This window comes from Taudactylus pleione, unplaced genomic scaffold (assembly GCF_031769625.1).
Source record: "Taudactylus pleione unplaced genomic scaffold, aTauple2 ptg001168l, whole genome shotgun sequence".
Classification (NCBI taxonomy): Eukaryota; Metazoa; Chordata; class Amphibia; order Anura; family Myobatrachidae; genus Taudactylus; species Taudactylus pleione.
Genome location: NW_028285569.1, coordinates 775476 through 798777, shown reverse-complemented (window position 1 = coordinate 798777; position 23302 = coordinate 775476). Strand labels below are relative to the sequence as shown.

The following is a 23302-nucleotide window of genomic DNA, read 5'->3' as shown; positions in this document are numbered from 1 at the left end:
ATAGTACGACACATGGCAGTAGGGAACATTGGGGGCAGTAGAGCCAGCAGGAAGGAGATCTCTGGGCAGCCAGGTAGGGGCAATGTGTGGGGGCCCCTGGATAACCGCCCCGTTCGCCCCGCCTATAATCCGGCCCTGACTGCGTGCATGCGTGCAGCTTTCAATCAGTGCAGGAAGAGGGCTGGGGATGCCCAGCAGTGATGGAGATCTGGGCTCGCCCCCAGCCTGACATTACACAGGAGGCATGCCATGTGGGCACTCCCCCAAATAACGTAATTAAGGGGGGTGACCTATGTTAAATAGGCCACGCCCCTTCCCGGTCTAGTGACTTTGCTGCACGCGTGAAAAAAGGGGGCCTACATCTTGGTCAGCACAAGGCACAGCTTCTACTGGAGCCAGCCCTGACACACACACACACACACCCCCACACACATGTGTACACACACCCACACGCATGCGTACACACACATGTGTAAACACACACACCCACTTTCGTACACACACCCACACATGTGTACACACACATCCACTTGCTTTCGTACACACACCTACACACATGCTTACACACACACACCCACACATGTACACACACACCCACTTGCATGCGTACAAACACACCCACACACATGTGTACATACACACCCACTTGAATGCGTACACACACACACACTTGTACACACACACTCACTTGCATGCGTGCATACACCCACTTGCATGCGTACACACACACCCACATACATGTGTACACACACACACACCCACATGCATGCATACACACACACTAACTGTAAAGAGGTCTATTCATCATCACTTAATTTCTACAAAAGCAGGTTTTCACTTGCTTTTCTATAAATTAAGTGTCAGACCCATTCATCATTAATTTAACACAGGAGATATCACAGACATCACAGATATCTCCTAGTTACAATTCCCCCCCGATAATTTCTACAGTCCCCATACTATAGTACTACACTGTCCCCATACTATAGTACTACACTGTCCCCATATTATAGTACTACACTGTCCCCATACTATAGTACTACACAGTCCCCATACTATAGTACTATATAGTCTCCATACTATAGTACTATATAGTCCCCATACTTTAGTACTACACAGTCCCAATACTACAGTACTACAGTACACAGTACCCAATTTTTAGTACTACACAATCCCTATATTATAGTACTATACAGTCTCCATACTAACGTACTACACAGTCCCCATACTATAGTACTATATAGTCCCCATACTATAGTAATATATAGTCCCCAAACTTTAGAACAGCACATTCCCAATACTATAGTACTACTGAACACAGTCCCCATACTATAGTACCACACAGTACCCATACTTTAGTACTATATAGACCCCATACATTAGTACTACACAGTCCCCATACTATAATACTATATAGTCCCCATACTTGAGCACTACACATTCCCCATATTATAGTACTAAATTACTTTAGTACTACACAGTCCCTAAACTATAGTACTACACAGTCCCCATATTATAGTACTATACAGTCCCCATATTTTAGTACTACACAGTCCCCATACTATAGTACTACACAGTCCCCATACTATAGTACTATACAGTCCCCATACTGCAGTACTACACAGTCCCAATACTTTAGTACTATATAGTCCCCATATTTTAGTACTACACAGTTCCCATACTATAGTACTATATAGTCCCAATATTTTAGTACTACACAGTCCCCATACTATAGTACTATACAGTCCCCATACTACAGTACTACACAGTCCCAATACTATAGTACTATATAGTCCCCATATTTTAGCACTACACAGTTCCCATACTATAGTACTATATAGTCCCAATATTTTAGTACTACACAGTCCCCATACTATAGTACTACACAGTCCCCATACTATTGTACTATACAGTCCCCATTTATAGTACTACACGGTCCCCATACTATAGTACTATACAGTCCCCATACTATAGTACTACACTGTCCCCATACTATAGTACTACATTTTCCCCAAACTATAGTACTACACAGTCCCCATACTATAGTACTATATAGTCCCCATACTTTAGTACTACACACTCCCAATACTACAGTACACAGTACCCAATTTTTAGTACTACACAATCCCTATATTATAGTACTATACAGTCTCCATACTAACGTACTACACAGTCCCCATACTATAGTACTATATAGTCCCCATACTATAGTAATATATAGTCCCCAAACTTTAGAACTGCACATTCCCAATACTATAGTACTACTGAACACAGTCCCCATACTATAGTACCACACAGTCCCCATACTTTAGTACTATATAGTCTCCATACATTAGTACTACACAGTCCCCATACTATAATACTATATAGTCCCCATACTTGAGCACTACACATTCCCCATATTATAGTACTAAATTACTTTAGTACTACACAGTCCCTAAACTATAGTACTACACAGTCCCTATGCTATAGTACCACAAAGTCCCCATATTATAGTACTATACAGTCCCCATATTTTAGTACTACACAGTTCCCATACAATAGTACTATACAGTCCCCATACTGCAGTACTACACAGTCCCAATACTTTAGTACTATATAGTCCCCATATTTTAGTACTACACAGTTCCCATACTATAGTACTATATAGTCCCAATATTTTAGTACTACACAGTCCCCATACTATAGTACTATACAGTCCCCATACTACAGTACTACACAGTCCCAATACTATAGTACTATATAGTCCCCATATATTAGTACTACACAGTTCCCATACTATAGTACTATATAGTCCCAATATTTTAGTACTACACAGTCCCCATACTATAGTACTATACAGTCCCCATACTACAGTACTACACAGTCCCAATACTATAGTACTATATAGTCCCCATATATTAGTACTACACAGTTCCCATACTATAGTACTATATAGTCCCAATATTTTAGTACTACACAGTCCCCATACTATAGTACTACACAGTCCCCATACTATAGTACTATACAGTCCCCATACTATAGTACTACACAGTCCCCATACTATAGTACTATATAGTCCCCATACTATAGAACTATATAGTCCCCATATTTTAGTACTACACAGTCCCCATACTATAGAACTGCATAGTCCCCAAACTATAGTAGTACACAGTCCCATATTATAGTACTACACAGTCCCCATACATTAGTACTATACAGTCCCAATACTATAGTACTATATAGTCCCCATATTTTAGTACTACACAGTCCACATAATATAGTACTACACAGTCCCCATATGTTTGTACTACAGTATATAGTCCCCATACTTTACTACTATATAGTCCCCATACTTTGTACTGGAGTCCCCATACTATAGAACTATATAGTCCTCATACTATAGTACTACACAGTCCCCATACTATAGTACTATATAGTCCCCATACTTTAGTATTATATAGTCCCCATATTTTAGTACTACACAGTCCCCATATGTTTGTACTACAGCATATAGTCCCCATACTTTACTAATATATAGTCCCCATACTTTGTACTGGAGTCCCCATACTATAGAACTATACAGTCCTCAGACTATAGTACTACACAGTCCCCATATTATAGTACTATACAGTCCCCATACTTTAGTACTATCTAGTCCCCATATTTTAGTACTACACAGTCCCCATACTAAAGTACTATAAAGTCCCCATACTATAGTACTATACAGTCCCCATATTATAGTACTACACAATCCCAATACTATTGTACTATATAGTACCCATACTATAGTACTATACAGTCCCCATACTATAGTATTACTGTACACAGTCCCCATACTATAGTACTATATAGTCCCCATACTTTAGTACTACACAGTCCCCATACTATAGTACTATATAGTGCCCATAATTTAGTACTACACAGTCCCCATACTATAGTATTACTGTACACAGTCCCCATAATATAGTGCTATATAGTCCCCATAATTTAGTACTACACAGAACAGATACTATAGTACTACTGTACACAGTCTCCATACTATAGTACTATATATAGTCCCCATACTTTAGTACTACACAGTCCCTATACTGTAGGAACTAATCGTTCCCATACTTTAGTACTACACAGTCCCCATACTATAGTACTAGAGTACCCATACTATAGTACTATATAGTCCTCATACTTTAGTACCATATAGTCCATATACTTTAGTACTATATGGTCCCCATACATTAGTACTACACAGTCCCCATACTACAATACTATATAGTCCCCATACTTGAGTACTACACAGTCCCCATACTTTAGTAATATACAGTCCCCATACTATAGTACTATATAGTCCCCATACTTTAGTACTACACAGTCCCTATACTATAGTACTATACAGTCACCATACTAAAATACAGCACAGTCCCCATACTATAGTACTATATAGTCCCCATATTTTAGTACTACACAGTTCCCATACTATAGTACTATATAGTCCCAATATTTTAGTACTACACAGTCCCCATACTATAGTACTACACAGTCCCCATACTATAGTACTATACAGTCCCCATACTATAGTACTACACAGTCCCCATACATTAGTACTATACAGTCCCAATACTATAGTACTATATAGTCCCCATACTATAGAACTATATAGTCCCCATATTTTAGTACTACACAGTCCCCATACAATAGAACTGCATAGTCCCCATACTATAGTAGTACACAGTCCCATATTATAGTACTACACAGTCCCCATACATTAGTACTATACAGTCCCAATACTATAGTACTATATAGTCCCCATATTTTAGTACTACACAGTCCACATAATATAGTACTACACATTCCCCATATGTTTGTACTACAGTATATAGTCCCCATACTTTACTACTATATAGTCCCCATACTTTGTACTGGAGTCCCCATACTATAGAACTATACAGTCCTCATACTATAGTACTACACAGTCCCCATACTATAGTACTATATAGTCCCTATACTATAGTACTATATAGTCCCCATATTTTAGTACTACACAGTCCCTATACTATAGTACTATACAGTCTCCATACTAAAGTACTGCACAGTCCCCATACTATAGTACTATATAGTTCCCATACTTTAGTACTGCATAGACCCAATATTATAGTACTACACAGTCCCCATGCTATAGTACCACACAGTCCCCATAGTATAGTACTATACAGTCCCTATACTATAATACTACACAGTCCCCATACTATAGTACTACACAGTCCCCATACTATAGTACTATACAGTCCCCATACTATAGTACTACACTGTCCCCATACTATAGTACTACACTGTCCCCATACTATAGTACTATATACTCCCCATATTTTAGTAAGACACAGTCCCCATTCTTTAGTATTACACAGTCCCCATACTATAGTACTATACAGTCCCCATACTAAAGTACTACACAGTCCCCATACTATAGTACTATATAGTCCACATATTTTAGTGCTACACAGTACCCATACTATAGTACTATACAGTCCCCATTCTAAAGTACTACACAGTCCCCATACTATAGTACTATATAGTCCCCATAAGTTAGTACTACATAGTCCCCCTACTTTAGTACTACACAGTCAGCATACTATAGTACTACACGGTCCCATACTATAGTACTACACAGTCCCCATACTATAGTACTATATAGTCCACATATTTTAGTGCTACACAGTACCCATACTATAGTACTACACAGTCCCCATACTATAGTACTATACAGCCCCCATACTATAGTACTGCACAGTCCCCATACTAAAGTACTACACAGTCCCCATATTATAGAATTATAAAGTCCTCATACTATAGTACTACACAGTCCCTATACTAAAGTAATATACAGTCCCCATACTATAGTACTATACAGTCCCCATATTATAGTACTACACAGTCCCAATACTATTGTCCTATATAGTACCCATACTATAGCAGTATACAGTCCCCATACTATAGTACTACACAGTCCCCATACTATAGTACTATATAGTCCCCATATTTTAGTACTACACAGGCCCCATATTATAGTACTATATAGTCCCCATACTTTAGTACTACACAGTCCCCATACTACAATATTACAGTACACAGTCCCCATACTTTAGTGCTATATAGTCCCCGTACTTTAGTACTACACAGTACTGATACTATAGTATTACTGTACATAGTCCCCATACTATAGTACTAGATAGTTCCTATACTTTAGTATTACACAGTCCCCATAGTATAGTACTACACAGTCCCCATACTATAGTACTATACAGTCCCCATACTATAGTACTACACAGTCCCCATACTATAGTACTATATAGTCCCCATATTTTAGTACAACACAGTTCCCATACTATAGTACTATATAGTCCCAATATTTTAGTACTACACAGTCCCCATACTATAGAACTACACAGTCCCCAAACTATAGTACTATCCAGTCCCCTTACTATAGTACTACACAGTCCCCATACTATAGTACTATATAGTCCCCATACTATAGTACTATATAGTCCCCATATTTTAGTATTACACAGTCCCCATACTATAGTACTGCATAGTCCCCATACTATAGTACTACACAGTCGCATACCATAGAACTACACAGTCCCCATACATTAGTACTATATTGTCCCCATATTTTAGTACTACACAGTCCCCATAATATAGTACTATATAGTGACCATATGTTTGTACTACAGTATATAGTCCCCATACTTTACTACTATATAGTCCCCATACTTTGTACTCGAGTCCCCATACAATAGAACTATACAGTCCTCATACTATAGTACTACACAGTTCCCATACTATAGTACTATATAATACCCATACTTTAGAAATATATAGTCCCCATATTTTAGTACTACACAGTCCCCATACTAAAGTACTATAAAGTCCCCATACTATAGTACTATACAGTCCCCATATAATAGTACTACACAATCCCAATACTATTGTACTATATAGTACCCATACTATAGTACTATACAGTCCCCATACTATAGTATTACTGTACACAGTCCCCATACTATACTACTATATAGTCCCCATATTTTAGTACTACACAATCCCCATTCTATAGTATTACTGTACACAGTCCCCATACTATAGTGCTATATAGTCCCCATAATTTAGTACTAAACAGAACTGATACTATAGTACTACTGTACACAATCCCCATACTATAGTACTAGATAGTTCCTATACTTTAGTACTACACAGTCCCAATAATATAGTACTACTGTACACAGTCTCCATACTATAGTACTATATATATATAGTCCCCATACTTTAGTACAACACAGTCCCTATAATATAGTACCTAATAGTTCCCATACTTTAGTACTACACAGTCCCCATACTTTAGTACTAGAGTCCCCATACTATAGGACTATATAGGCCTCATAATTTAGCACCATATAGTCCACATACTTTAGTACTATATAGTCCCCATACATTAGTACTACACAGTCCCCATACTACAATACTATATAGTCCCCATACTTGAGTACTACACAGTCCCCATACTATGGTAATATACCGTCCCCATACTATAGTACTATATAGTCCCCATACTTTAGTACTACACAGTCCCTATATTATAGTACTATACAGTCTCCATACTAAAGTACTGCACAGTCCCCATACTATAGTACTATATAGTTCCCATACTTTAGTACTGCACAGTCCCAATATTATAGAACTACACAGTCCCCATGCTATAGTACCACACAGTCCCCATAGTATAGTACTATACAGTCCCTATACTGTAATACTATATACTCCCCATATTTTAGTAAGAGACAATCCCTATTCTATAGTATTACACAGTCCCCATACTATACAGTCCCCTTACTAAAGTACTACACAGTCACCATACTATAGTACTACACAGTCCCCATACTATACTACTGTACAGTCCCCATTCTAAAGTACTACACAGTCCCCATACTATAGTACTATTAAGTCCCCATAAGTTAGTACTACATAGTCCCCCTACTTTAGTACTACACAGGCCCCATACTATAGTACTACACTGTCCCATACTATAGTACTACACAGTCCCCATACTATAGTACTATATAGTCCACATATTTTAGTGCTACACTGTCCCCATACTATAGTACTATACAGCCCCCATACTAAAGTATTATATAGTCCCCATACTGTAGTACTATATAGTCCCCATATTTTAGTACTACACAGTCTCCATACTATAGTACTGCACAGTCCCCAAACTAAAGTACTATACAGTCCCCATATTATAGAATTATACAGTCCTCATACTATAGTACTACACAGTCCCCCATACTATAGTACTATATAGTCCCCATACTATAGTACTATATAGTCCCCGTACTTTAGTACTATATAGTCCCCATACTTTAGTGCTACACAGTCCCCATACTAAAGTACTATACAGTCCCCATACTATAGTTTTATACAGTCCCCATATTATAGTACTACACAGTCCCAATACTATTGTCCTATATAGTACCCATACTATAGTACTATACAGTCCCCAAACTATAGTATTACTGTACACAGTCCCCATACTATAGTACTATATAGTCCCCATATTTTAATACTACACAGTCCCCATATTATAGTGCTATATAGTCCCCATACTTTAGTACTACACAGTCCCCATACTATAATATTACTGTACACAGTCCCCATACTATAATGCTATATAGTCCCCATACTTTAGTACTACACAATACTGATAGTATAGAACTACTGTACATAGTCCCCATACTATAGTACTAGATAGTTCCTATTCTTTAGTACTACACAGTCCCAATAATATAGTACTACTGTACACAATCTCCATACTATAGTACTATATAGTCCCCATACTTTAGTACTACACAGTCCCTATACTATAGTACCTAATAGTTCCCATACTTTAGTACTACACAGTGCGCGTACTATAGTACTATATTGTCCCCATACTATAGTACTATTAAGTCCCCATATGTTAGTACTATATAGTCTCCATAAGTTAGTACTATATAGTCCCCCTACTTTAGTACTACACAGTCCCCATACTATAGTACTACACAGTACCATACTATAGTACTACACAGTACCCATACATTACTACTATATAGTTTCCTTACTATAGTACTATATAGTTCCCAAATTTTAGTACTACACAGTCCCCATAATATAGTACAACTCAGTCCCCATATGTTTGTACTACAGTATATAGTCCCCATACTTTACTACTATATAGTCCTCATACTTTAGAACTAGAGTCCCCATACTCTAGTACTATATAGTCCTCATACTACCATATAGTCCCCCATACGTTAGTACTATATAGTCCCCATACATTAGTACTACCCAGTCCCCATACTATAATACTATATAGTCCCCATACTTGAGTACTACACAGTCCCCATTCTATAGTACTATATAGTCCCCATACTTTAGTACTACACAGTCCCTATACTATAGTACTGTACAGTTCTCCCATACTAAAGTACTACACAGTAACAATATTATAGTACTACACAGTCCCCCATACTATAGTACCACACAGTCCCCATTACTATAGTACTATACAGTCCCTATACTAAAGTACTACACAGTCCCCATACTATAGTACTACACAGTCCCCATACTATAGTACTATATAGTCCACATACATTAGTACTACACAGTCCCCATACTATAATACTATATAGTCCCCATACTTGAGCACTACACAGTCCCCATATTATAGTACTAAATTACTTTAGAACTACACAGTCACTAATCTATAGTACTACACAGTCCCCATACTATAGTACTATACAGTCCCCATATTTTAGTACTACACAGTCCCCATACTATAGTACTTCACAGTCCCCATATATAGTCCCCATATTTTAGTACTACATAGTCCCCATGCTAAAGTACTACACAGTCCCCATACTATAGTACTATACAGTCCCCATACTAAAGTACTATACAGTCCCCATACTATAGTACTATATAGTCCCCATATTTTAGTACTACACAGTCCCCATACCATAGTACTATACAGTCCCCATACTATAGTACTATACAGTCCCCATACTAAAGTAGTACACAGTCCCCCTACTAAAGTACTATACAGTCCCCATACTATAGTACTACACAGTCCCCAAACTATAGTACTATACAGTCCCCATAATATAGTACTACACAGTCCCCATACTATAGTACTATATAGTCCCCATATTTTAGTACTACACAGTCCCCATACTATAGTACTATATAGTCCCCATATTTTAGTACTACACAGTCCCCATTGTATAGTATTACACAGTCCCCATAGTATAGTACTATACAGTCCCAATGCTATAGTACTATACAGTCCCTATACTATAGTACTACACTGTCTCCATACTATAGTACTACACAGTCCCCATACTATAGTACTAAATAGTTCCCATATTTTAGTACTACACAGTCCCATACTATAGTACTACACAGTGCCTATACTATAGTACTATATAGTCCCCATATTTTAGTACTACACATTCCCCATACTATAGTACTATATAGTCCCCATACTATAGTACTATACACTCCCCATACTAAAGTACTACACAGTCCCCATATTATAGTACTACACAGTCCCCATACTATAGTACTATATAGACCCCATATTTTAGTACTACACAATCCCCATATTATAGTACTGTACAGTCCCCATACTATAGTACTATATAGTACCCATACTATAGTACTATACAGTCCCCATACTATAGTATTACTGTACACAGTCCCAATACTATAGTACCTGATAGTTCCCATACTTTAGTACTACACATTCTCCATACTATAGTACTATATAGTCCCCATACTTTAGTACTACACAGTCATCATTCTATAGTACTACTGTACACAGTCCCCATACTATAGTACTAGATAGTTCCTATACTTTAGTACTACACAGTCCCAATAATATAGTACTACTGTACACAGTCTCCATACTATAGTACTAGATAGTCCCCATACTTTAGTTCTACACAGTCCCCATACTATAGTACCTAATAGTTCCCATACTATAGTACTATATAGTCCCCATACATTAGTACTATATAGTCCCCCTACTTTAGTAATACACAGTCCCATACTATATTACTACACAGTCCCCATACATTAGTACTATATGGTCCGCATAATATAGTACTATATAGTCCCCATATTTTAGTACTACACAGTCCCCATAATATAGTACTACACAGTCCCCATATGTTAGTACTACAGTATACAGTCCCCATACTATAGTACTATATAGTCCTCATACTTTAGTACCATATAGTCCGCATACTTTAGTACTATATAGTCCCCATACTTTAGTACTATATAGTACCCATACTTTAGTACTATATAGTCCTCATACATTAGTAATATATAGTCCCCATACGTTAGTACTATATTGTCCCCATACTATGGGGATGCATGCCACCCTGAGATGGCGTACAGCCCCCAAATGTTTTTACAAGCTGATATTTACACACCGTGAGGATTCGGAACTGGGTTGTTCACCTCTAAGGCAACAACTGCTACTAGGGGATATAAGCATAAGGACAGGCTGGTATCTTCGGTGCATCCTTGATAACCTGATCCCCGGGGAGACAGATAAGTCTAAGTCCGGAGCATCTAACAGTGCCATCTGAAGCAGTACCCCTTGTCTATCCACCGAACCACTGGCCAGTGCAATTCAAGGCACCCCTCTCCCAAACGGATTTCAGTACCCCTTTCAAGCCGGATAACCAAACATTTCACAGATTAGAGGTGTGAGACGCCACCCTCTATCGAGACATATTGCCACTTACCCCTTACTGATATATTGTCACTTACCCCTTACTTTCTAGAGGAGTGAAGATATTATCATCAAACGTGTATACAATACACATTTTACACATGCTGCTATTTTTGATGTGTATATTGTTGGTCTAATTAGGGACCATATTAGATATATCAATTAGTTTTTCTTTTCTTTTATTTGTCTTTGATGTGGTTAGCGTATAGTCATTTGTCCTGGATACACGGTAATCAGAACAGCTTTAGGATTTGTTTTTTGTTTCAGGTTCCAGATGAGATAGGAATTAGTATTGGTTATAAGTGAAGCTATCATTAGCAAATACCATTGTACTCTCATCTGTATGGGCGCTTTTTTCCACATACACAGCGCTATTAGTTCCTGGAGCGCAAGTTGCAGATTTTACACAATATTCACTTGAAACGGCGGTCATTGGGGGTCCCCCCTCTTGCAGTTTTGCTGCCATTTAGCACACCCAGATTGAGCGAGCGTTTAGTATTTAACTCCTTTACTATACTGTACATTGATTGAGCAACTTACATTTTATGTGTCATAAAGTGTTAGATGTAAGAAATCCAATATTGTGTCCCAGAGTTATCATATTTTAGTCATCTCTGAGTCTTGTCTGCATTTATAATATATGACAGATTTTCTATTGCAGTTTGTACCACGTTTGTACAGTTCAAAGAATAACATTGTATTTGTATGAATCTGAGGCTTCTCATTAGTGTAATCTTAGCATTACTCCATGGCAGGGACCCCAGGGAATCTCACATCACATGCAGGAACAGAGCCAAAATAAACATTGGTATCTAGTATATTATTCTTACTATGTACCAGAATGCAGAATAGCTGCCATATACCTTACCTCATGGGCATTGCCATACAGCCAGTGACGCTTAGGACCTTGGAATGGTCTGAATGCTGTGATCAGCTCTCTCCACGTCAGGTACAGCTTACAGGCTTTGTACAGAAAATACAGGAGGCAGAGCCAGGCAGCCCCATGGCAGAGCTCAGGGACACTGTATGCAAACAGCGCAGGGAAAACCATGACTGGGTGCTACACAGAGACAGCCGTACATGTGTCTATAATGCTTATAGTACTGGAATGTGACAGGAGGACGAGCTTCACAGGACAGAGGAAGGGAGCAGAGAGGAGGAGCAGTTACATTATACAGCAACCAGAGCTACTGACAGTGTACAGAGGAGGAGAGCAGAGAGGAGGAGGAGGAGCAGTAACATTATACAGCAACCAGAGCTACTGACAGTGTACAGAGGAGGAGAGCAGAGAGGAGGGAGGAGGAGCAGTAACATAATACAGCAACCAGAGCTACTGACAGTGTACAGAGGAGGAGAGCAGAGAGGAGGAGTAGGAGGAGCAGTAACATTATACAGCAACCAGACCTACTGACAGTGTACAGAGGAGGAGAGCAGAGAGGAGGAGGAGCAGTAACATTATACAGCAACCAGAGCTACTGACAGTGTACAGAGGAGGAGAGCAGAGAGGAGGGAGGAGGAGCAGTAACATAATACAGCAACCAGAGCTACTGACAGTGTACAGAGGAGGAGAGCAGAGGGGAGGAGGAGGAGCAGTAACATTATACAGCAACCAGAGCTACTGACAGTGTACAGAGGAGGAGAGCAGAGAGGAGGGAGGAGGAGCAGTAACATTATACAGTAACCAGAGCTACTGACAGTGTACAGAGGAGGAGAGCAGATAGGAGGAGGAGCAGTAACATTATACAGCAACCAGAGCTACTGACAGTGTACAGAGGAGGAGAGCAGAGAGGAGGAGGAGGAGCAGTAACATTATACAGCAACCAGAGCTACTGACAGTGTACAGAGGAGGAGAGCAGAGAGGAGGGAGGAGGAGCAGTAACATTATATAGTAACCAGAGCTACTGACAGTGTACAGAGGAGGAGAGCAGATAGGAGGAGGAGCAGTAACATTATACAGCAACCAGAGCTACTGACAGTGTACAGAGGAGGAGAGCAGAGAGGAGGAGGAGGAGCAGTAAAATTATACAGCAACCAGAGCTACTGACAGTGTACAGAGGAGGAGAGCAGAGAGGAGGGAGGAGGAGCAGTAACATGATACAGTAACCAGAGCTACTGACAGTGTACAGAGGAGGAGAGCAGAGAGGAGGGAGGAGGAGCAGTAACATTATACAGCAACCAGAGCTACTGACAGTGTACAGAGGAGGAGAGCAGAGAGGATGGAGGAGGAGGAGGAGTAACATTATACAGCAACCAGAGCTACTGACAGTGTACAGAGGAGGAGAGCAGAGAGGAGGGAGGAGGAGCAGTAACATTATACAGTAAACAGAGCTACTGACAGTGTACAGAGGAGGAGAGCAGATAGGAGGGAGGAGGAGCAGTAACATTATACAGCAACCAGAGCTACTGACAGTGTACAGAGGAGGAGAGCAGAGAGGAGGAGGAGCAGTAACATTATACAGCAACCAGAGCTACTGACAGTGTACAGAGGAGGAGAGCAGAGAGGAGGAGGAGGAGCAGTAACATTATACAGCAACCAGAGCTACTGACAGTGTACAGAGGAGGAGAGCAGAGAGGAGGAGTAGCAGCAGTAACATTATACAGCAACCAGAGCTACTGACAGTGTACAGAGTAGGAGAGCAGATAGGAGGGAGGAGGAGCAGAAACATGATACAGTAACCTGAGCTACTGACAGTGTACAGAGGAGGAGAGCAGAGAGGAGGGAGGAGGAGCAGTAACATGATACAGCAACCAGAGCTACTGACAGTGTACAGAGGAGGAGAGCAGAGAGAAGGAGGAGGAGCAGTAACATTATACAGCAACCAGAGCTGCTGACAGTGTACAGAGGAGGAGAGCAGAGAGGATGGAGGAGGAGGAGGAGTAAGATTATATAGCAACCAGAGCTACTGACAGTGTACAGAGGAGGAGAGCAGAGAGGAGGAGGAGGAGGAGCAGTAACATTATACAGCAACCAGAGCTACTGACAGTGTACAGAGGAGGAGAGCAGAGAGGAGGAGGAGGAGCAGTAACATTATACAGCAACCAGAGCTACTGACAGTGTACAGAGGAGGAGAGCAGAGAGGAGGAGGAGGAGCAGTAACATGATACAGTAACAAGAGCTACTGACAGTGTACAGAGGAGGAGAGCAGAGAGGAGGAGGAGCTGTAACATGATATAGTAACAAGAGCTACTGACAGTGTACTGAGGAGGAGAGCAGAGAGGAGGGAGGAGGAGCAGTAACATTATACAGCAACCAGAGCTACTGACAGTTTACAGAGGAGGAGAGCAGAGAGGAGGGAGGAGGAGCAGTAACATTATACAGTAACCAGAGCTACTGACAGTGTACAGAGGAGGAGAGCAGAGAGGAGGAGGAGGAGCAGCAGTAACATTATACAGTAACCAGAGCTACTGACAGTGTACAGAGGAGGAGAGCAGAGAGGAGGAGGAGGAGCAGCAGTAACATTATACAGTAACCAGAGCTACTGACATTGTACAGAGGAGGAGAGCAGAGAGGAGGAGGAGGAGCAGTAACATTATACAGCAACCAGAGCTACTGACAGTGTACAGAGGAGGAGAGCAGAGAGGAGGAGGAGGAGGAGCAGTAACATTATACAGCAACCAGAGCTAATGACAGTGTACAGAGGAGGAGAGCAGAGAGGAGGAGGAGGAGCAGTAACATTATACAGCAACCAGACCTACTGACAGTGTACAGAGGAGGAGAGCAGAGAGGAGGAGGAGGAGCAGTAACATAATACAGCAACCAGAGCTACTGACAATGTACAGAGGAGGAGAGCAGAGAGGAGGAGTAGGAGGAGCAGTAACATTATACAGTAACCAGAGCTACTGACAGTGTACAGAGGAGGAGAGCAGAGAGGAGGAGGAGGAGCAGTAACATTATACAGCAACCAGACCTACTGACAGTGTACAGAGGAGGAGAGCAGAGAGGAGGAAGAGGAGCAGTAACATAATACAGCAACCAGAGCTACTGACAGTGTACAGAGGAGGAGAGCAGAGAGGAGGAGTAGGAGGAGCAGTAACATTATAAAGTAACCAGAGCTACTGACAGCGTACAGAGGAGGAGAGCAGAGAGGAGGAGGAGGAGCAGTAACATTATACAGCAACCAGACCTACTGACAGTGTACAGAGGAGGAGAGCAGAGGGGAGGAGGAGGAGCAGTAACATAATACAGCAACCAGAGCTACTGACAGTGTACAGAGGAGGAGAGCAGAGAGGAGGAGTAGGTGGAGCAGTAACATTATACAGCAACCAGACCTACTGACAGTGTACAGAGGAGGAGAGCAGAGAGGAGGAGGAGGAGGAGCAGTAACATTATACAGCAACCAGAGCTACTGACAGTGTACAGAGGAGGAGAGCAGAGAGGAGGAGTAGGAGGAGCAGTAACATTATACAGTAACCAGAGCTACTTACAGTGTACAGAGGAGGAGAGCAGAGAGGAGGAGAAGGAGCAGTAACATTATACAGCAACCAGAGCTACTGACAGTGTACAGAGGAGGAGAGCAGAGAGGAGGAGGAGCATCAGTAACATTATACTGTAACCAGAGCTACTGACAGTGTACAGAGGAGGAGAGCAGAGAGGATGTAGGAGGAGCAATAACATTATACAGCAACCAGAGCTACTGACAGAGTACAGAGGAGGAGAGCAGAGAGGAGGAAGGAGCAGCAGTAACATTATACAGTAACCAGAGCTACTGACAGTGTACAGAGGAGGAGAGCAGAGAGGAGGAGGAGGAGCAGTAACATGATACAGTAACAAGAGCTACTGACAGTGTACAGAGGAGGAGAGCAGAGAGGAGGAGGAGCTGTAACATGATATAGTAACAAGAGCTACTGACAGTGTACTGAGGAGGAGAGCAGAGAGGAGGGAGGAGGAGCAGTAACATTATACAGCAACCAGAGCTACTGACAGTGTACAGAGGAGGAGAGCAGAGAGGAGGGAGGAGGAGCAGTAACATTATACAGTAACCAGAGCTACTGACAGTGTACAGAGGAGGAGAGCAGAGAGGAGGAGGAGGAGCAGCAGTAACATTATACAGTAACCAGAGCTACTGACAGTGTACAGAGGAGGAGAGCAGAGAGGAGGAGGAGGAGCAGCAGTAACATTATACAGTAACCAGAGCTACTGACAGTGTACAGAGGAGGAGAGCAGAGAGGAGGAGGAGGAGCAGTAACATTATACAGCAACCAGAGCTACTGACTGTGTACAGAGGAGGAGAGCAGAGAGGAGGAGGAGGAGGAGCAGTAACATTATACAGCAACCAGAGCTAATGACAGTGTACAGAGGAGGAGAGCAGAGAGGAGGAGGAGGAGCAGCAGTAACATTATACAGCAACCAGAGCTACTGACAGTGTACAGAGGAGGAGAGCAGAGAGGAGGAGGAGGAGCAGTAACATTATACAGCAACCAGACCTACTGACAGTGTACAGAGGAGGAGAGCAGAGAGGAGGAGGAGGAGCAGTAACATAATACAGCAATCAGAGCTACTGACAATGTACAGAGGAGGAGAGCAGAGAGGAGGAGTAGGAGGAGCAGTAACATTATACAGTAACCAGAGCTACTGACAGTGTACAGAGGAGGAGAGCAGAGAGGAGGAGGAGGAGCAGTAACATTATACAGCAACCAGACCTACTGACAGTGTACAGAGGAGGAGAGCAGAGAGGAGGAGGAGGAGCAGTAACATAATACAGCAACCAGAGCTACTGACAGTGTACAGAGGAGGAGAGCAGAGAGGAGGAGTAGGAGGAGCAGTAACATTATAAAGTAACCAGAGCTACTGACAGCGTACAGAGGAGGAGAGCAGAGAGGAGCAGGAGGAGCAGTAACATTATACAGCAACCAGACCTACTGACAGTGTACAGAGGAGGAGAGCAGAGAGGAGGAGGAGCAGTAACATAATACAGCAACCAGAGCTACTGACAGTGTACAGAGGAGGAGAGCAGAGAGGAGGAGTAGGTGGAGCAGTAACATTATACAGCAACCAGACCTACTGACAGTGTACAGAGGAGGAGAGCAGAGAGGAGGAGGAGGAGCAGTAACATTATACAGCAACCAGAGCTACTGACAGTGTACAGAGGAGGAGAGCAGAGAGGAGGAGTAGGAGGAGCAGTAACATTATACAGTAACCAGAGCTACTGACAGTGTACAGAGGAGGAGAGCAGAGAGGAGGAGAAGGAGCAGTAACATTATACAGCAACCAGAGCTACTGACAGTGTACAGAGGAGGAGAGCAGAGAGGAGGAGGAGCATCAGTAACATTATACTGTAACCAGAGCTACTGACAGTGTACAGAGGAGGAGAGCAGAGAGGAGGAGGAGCAGTAACATTATACAGCAACCAGAGCTACTGACAGTATACAGAGGATCAGAGCAGAGAGGAGGAGGGGAAGCAGTAACATTATACAACAACTAGAGCTACTGACAGTATACAGAAGAGGAGAGAAGAGAGGAAGAGGAGGAGCAGTAACAGTATACAGCAACCAGAGCTACTGACAGTATACAGTGGAGGAGAGCAGAGTGGAGGGAGGAGGAGCTGTAACATTATACAACAACCAGAGCTACTGACAGTGTACAGAGGAGGAGAGCAGAGAGGAGGAGGAGGAGCAGCAGTAACATTATACAGTAACCAGAGCTACTGACAGTGTACAGAGGAGGAGAGCAGAGAGGAGGAGGGGGAGCAGTAACATTATACAGCAACCAGAGCTACTGACAGTGTACAGAGGAGGAGAGCAGAGAGGAGGAGGAGGAGCAGAAACATTATACAGCAACCAGAGCTACTGACAGTGTACAGAGGAGGAGAGCAGAGAGGTTGAGGAGGAGCAGCAGTAACATTATACAGCAACCAGAGCTACTGACAGTGTACAGAGGAGTAGAGCAGAGAGGAGGAGGAGGAGCAGTAACATTATACAGCAACCAGAGCTACTGACAGTGTACAGAGGAGGAGAGCAGAGAGGATGGAGGAGGAGCAATAACATTAAACAGCAACCAGAGCTACTGACAGTGTACAGAGGAGGAGAGCAGAGAGGAGGAAGGAGGAGCAGTAACATGATACAGTAACAAGAGCTACTGACAGTGTACAGAGGAGGAGAGCAGAGAGGAGTAGGAAGAGCTGTAACATGATACAGTAACAAGAGCTACTGACAGTGTACTGAGGAGGAGAGCAGAGAGGAGGGAGGAGGAGCAGTATCATTATACAGCAACCAGAGCTACTGACAGTGTACAGAGGAGGAGAGCAGAGAGGAGGGAGGAGGAGCAGTAACATTATACAGTAACCAGAGCTACTGACAGTGTACAGAGGAGGAGAGCAGAGAGGAGGAGGAGGAGCAGCAGTAACATTATACAGTAACCAGAGCTACTGACCGTGTACAGAGGAGGAGCAGCAGTAACATTATACAGTAACCAGAGCTACTGACAGTGTACAGAGGAGGAGAGCAGAGAGGAGGAGGAGGAGCAGTAACATTATACAGCAACCAGAGCTACTGACAGTGTACAGAGGAGGAGAGCAGAGAGGAGGAGGAGCAGTAACATTATACAGCAACCAGAGCTACTGACAGTGTACAGAGGAGGAGAGCAGAGAGGAGGAGGAGGAGCAGCAGTAACATTATACAGCAAACAGAGCTACTGACAGTGTACAGAGGAAGAGAGCAGAGAGGAGGAGGAGGAGCAGAAACATTATACAGCAACCAGAGCTACTGACAGTGTACAGAGGAGGAGAGCAGAGAGGAGGAGGAGGAGGAGCAGTAACATTATACAGCAACCAGAGCTACTGACAGTGTACAGAGGAGGAGAGCAGAGAGGAGGAATAGGAGGAGCAGTAACATTATACAGTAAGCAGAGCTACTGACAGTGTACAGAGGAGGAGAGCAGAGAGGAGGAGAAGGAGCAATAACATTATACAGCAACCAGAACTACTGACAGTGTACAGAGGAGGAGAGCAGAGAGGAGGAGGAGCATCAGTAACATTATACAGTAACCAGAGCTACTGACAGTGTACAGAGGAGGAGAGCAGAGAGGAGGAGGAGCAGTAACATTATACAGCAACCAGAGCTACTGACAGTATACAGAGGAGGAGAGCAGAGAGTAGGAGGGGAAGCAGTAACATTATACAACAACTAGAGCTACTGACAGTGTACAGAGGAGGAGAGCAGAGAGGAGAAGGAGGAGCAGCAGTAACATTATACAGTAACCAGAGCTACTGACAGTGTACAGAGGAGGAGAGCAGAGAGGAGGAGGAGGAGCAGGAACATTTTACAGCAACCAGAGCTACTGACAGTGTACAGAGGAGGAGAGCAGAGAGGAGGAGGAGCATTATACAGCAACCAGAGCTACTGACAGTATACAGAGGAGGAGAGCAGAGAGGAGGAGGGGAAGCAGTAACATTATACAACAATTAGAGCTACTGACAGTATACAGAAGAGGAGAGAAGAGAGGAGGAGGAGGAGCAGTAACAGTATACAGCAACCAGAGCTACTGACAGTATACAGAGGAGGAGAGCAGAGTGGAGGGAGGAGGAGCAGTAACATTATACAACAACCAGAGCTACTGACAGTGTACAGAGGAGGAGAGCAGAGAGGAGGAGGAGGAGCAGCAGTAACATTATACAGTAACCAGAGCTACTGACAGTGTACAGAGGAGGAGAGCAGAGAGGAGGAGGAGGAGCAGTAACATTATACAGCAACCAGAGCTACTGACAGTGTACAGAGAAGAAGAGCAGAGAGGAGGAGGAGGAGGAGCAGTAACATTATACAGCAACCAGAGCTACTGACAGTGTAAAGAGGAGGAGAGCAGAGAGGAGGAGGAGGAGCAGCAGTAACATTATACAGCAACCAGAGCTACTGACAGTGTACAGAGGAGGAGAGCAGAGAGGAGGAGTAGGAGGAGCAGTAACATTATACAGTAACCAGAGCTACTGACAGTGTACAGAGGAGGAGAGCAGAGAGGAGGAGAAGGAGCAGTAATATAATACAGTAACCTGAGCTACTGACAGTGTACAGAGGAGGAGAGCAGAGAGGAGGAGGAGCAGTTACATTATACAGCAACCTGAGCTACTGACAGTATACAGAGGAGGAGAGCAGAGAGGAGGAGGGGAAGCAGTAACATTACAACAACCAGAGCTACTGACAGTATACAGAAGAGAAGAGAAGAGAGGAGGAGGAGGAGCAGTAACAGTATACAGCAACCAGAGCTACTGACAGTGTACAGAGGGTGAGAGCAGAGAGGAGGAGGAGGAGGAGGAGTAGCAGTAACATTATACAGCAACCAGAGCTACTGACAGTGTACAGAGAAGGAGAGCAGAGAGTAGGGAGGAGGTGGAGCAGTAACATTATACAGCAACCAGAGCTACTGACAGTATACAGAGGAGGAGAACAGAGAGGAGGAGGAGCAGTAACATTATACAGTACCCAAAGCTACTGACAGTGTACAGAGGAGGAGAGCAGAGAGGAGGGAGGAGGAGCAGTAACATGATACAGCAACCAGAGCTACTGACAGTGTACAGAGGATGAGAGCAGAGAGGAGGAGGAGGAGCAATAACATTATACAGCAACCAGGGCTACTGACAGTGTACAGGGGAGGAGAGCAGAGAGGAGGGAGGAGGAGCAGTAACATTATACAGCAACCAGAGCTACTGACAGTGTACTGAGGAGGAGAGCAGAGAGGAGGGAGGAGGAGCAGTAACATTATACAGCAACCAGAGCTACTGACAGTGTACAGAGGAGGAGAGCAGAGAGGAGGGAGGAGGAGCAGAGTCATTATACAGTAACCAGAGCTACTGACAGTGTACAGAGGAGGAGAGCAGATAGGAGGGAGGAGGAGCAGTAACATTATACAGGAACCAGAGCTACTGACAGTGTACAGAGGAGGAGAGCAGAGAGGAGGAGGAGCAGTAACATTATACAGCAACCAGAGCTACTGACAGTGTACAGAGGAGGAGAGCAGAGAGGAGGAGGAGGAGCAGTAACATTATACAGCAACCAGAGCTACTGACAGTGTACAGAGGAGGAGAGCAGAGAGGAGGAGGAGCAGCAGTAACATTATACAGCAACCAGAGCTACTGACAGTGTACAGAGGAGGAGAGCAGATAGGAGGGAGGAGGAGCAGAAACATGATACAGTAACCTGAGCTACTGACAGTGTACAGAGGAGGAGAGCAGAGAGGAGGGAGGAGGAGCAGTAACATGATACAGCAACCAGAGCTACTGACAGTGTACAGAGGAGGAGAGCAGAGAGAAGGAGGAGGAGCAGTAACATTATACAGCAACCAGAGCTACTGACAGTGTACAGAGGAGGAGAGCAGAGAGGATGGAGGAGGAGGAGGAGTAACATTATATAGCAACCAGAGCTACTGACAGTGTACAGAGGAGGAGAGCAGAGAGGAGGAGGAGGAGCAGTAACATTATACAGCAACCAGAGCTACTGACAGTGTACAGAGGAGGAGAGCAGAGAGGAGGAGGAGGAGCAGTAACATTATACAGCAACCAGAGCTACTGACAGTGTACAGAGGAGGAGAGCAGAGAGGATGGAGGAGGAGCAATAACATTATACAGCAACCAGAGCTACTGACAGAGTACAGAGGAGGAGAGCAGAGAGGAGGAAGGAGGAGCAGTAACATGATACAGTAACAAGAGCTACTGACAGTGTACAGAGGAGGAGAGCAGAGAGGAGGAGGAGGAGCTGTAACATGATACAGTAACAAGAGCTACTGACAGTGTACTGAGGAGGAGAGCAGAGAGGAGGGAGGAGGAGCAGTAACATTATACAGCAACCAGAGCTACTGACAGTGTACAGAGGAGGAGAGCAGAGAGGAGGGAGGAGGAGCAGTAACATTATACAGTAACCAGAGCTACTGACAGTGTACAGAGGAGGAGAGCAGAGAGGAGGAGGAGGAGCAGCAGTAACATTATACAGTAACCAGAGCTACTGACAGTGTACAGAGGAGGAGAGCAGAGAGGAGGAGGAGGAGCAGCAGTAACATTATACAGTAACCAGAGCTACTGACAGTGTACAGAGGAGGAGAGCAGAGAGGAGGAGGAGGAGCAGTAACATTATACAGCAACCAGAGCTACTGACTGTGTACAGAGGAGGAGAGCAGAGAGGAGGAGGAGGAGGAGCAGTAACATTATACAGCAACCAGATCTAATGACAGTGTACAGAGGAGGAGAGCAGATAGGAGGAGGAGGAGCAGCAGTAACATTATACAGCAACCAGAGCTACTGACAGTGTACAGAGGAGGAGAGCAGAGAGGAGGAGGAGGAGCAGTAACATTATACAGCAACCAGACCTACTGACAGTGTACAGAGGAGGAGAGCAGAGAGGAGGAGGAGCAGTAACATAATACAGCAACCAGAGCTACTGACAATGTACAGAGGAGGAGAGCAGAGAGGAGGAGTAGGAGGAGCAGTAACATTATACAGTAACCAGAGCTACTGACAGTGTACAGAGGAGGAGAGCAGAGAGGAGGAGGAGGAGCAGTAACATTATACA

General features: G+C 43.2%; 1 protein-coding gene across 1 annotated transcript in view; it reads right to left on the bottom strand.

The window, feature by feature from the left end:
• LOC148453344 (cytochrome P450 4A4-like) overlaps positions 1-12957 on the bottom strand; it is a 180329-nt gene extending 167372 nt beyond the window's left edge. Inside the window, exon 1 of the mRNA XM_088462255.1 lies at positions 12681-12957. Within this exon, the coding sequence (XP_088318381.1) occupies positions 12681-12863 (183 nt within the window). The 5' untranslated portion in view covers positions 12864-12957. The remainder of the gene's footprint in view (positions 1-12680) is intronic.
• Positions 12958-23302: the final 10345 nt, after the last annotated feature.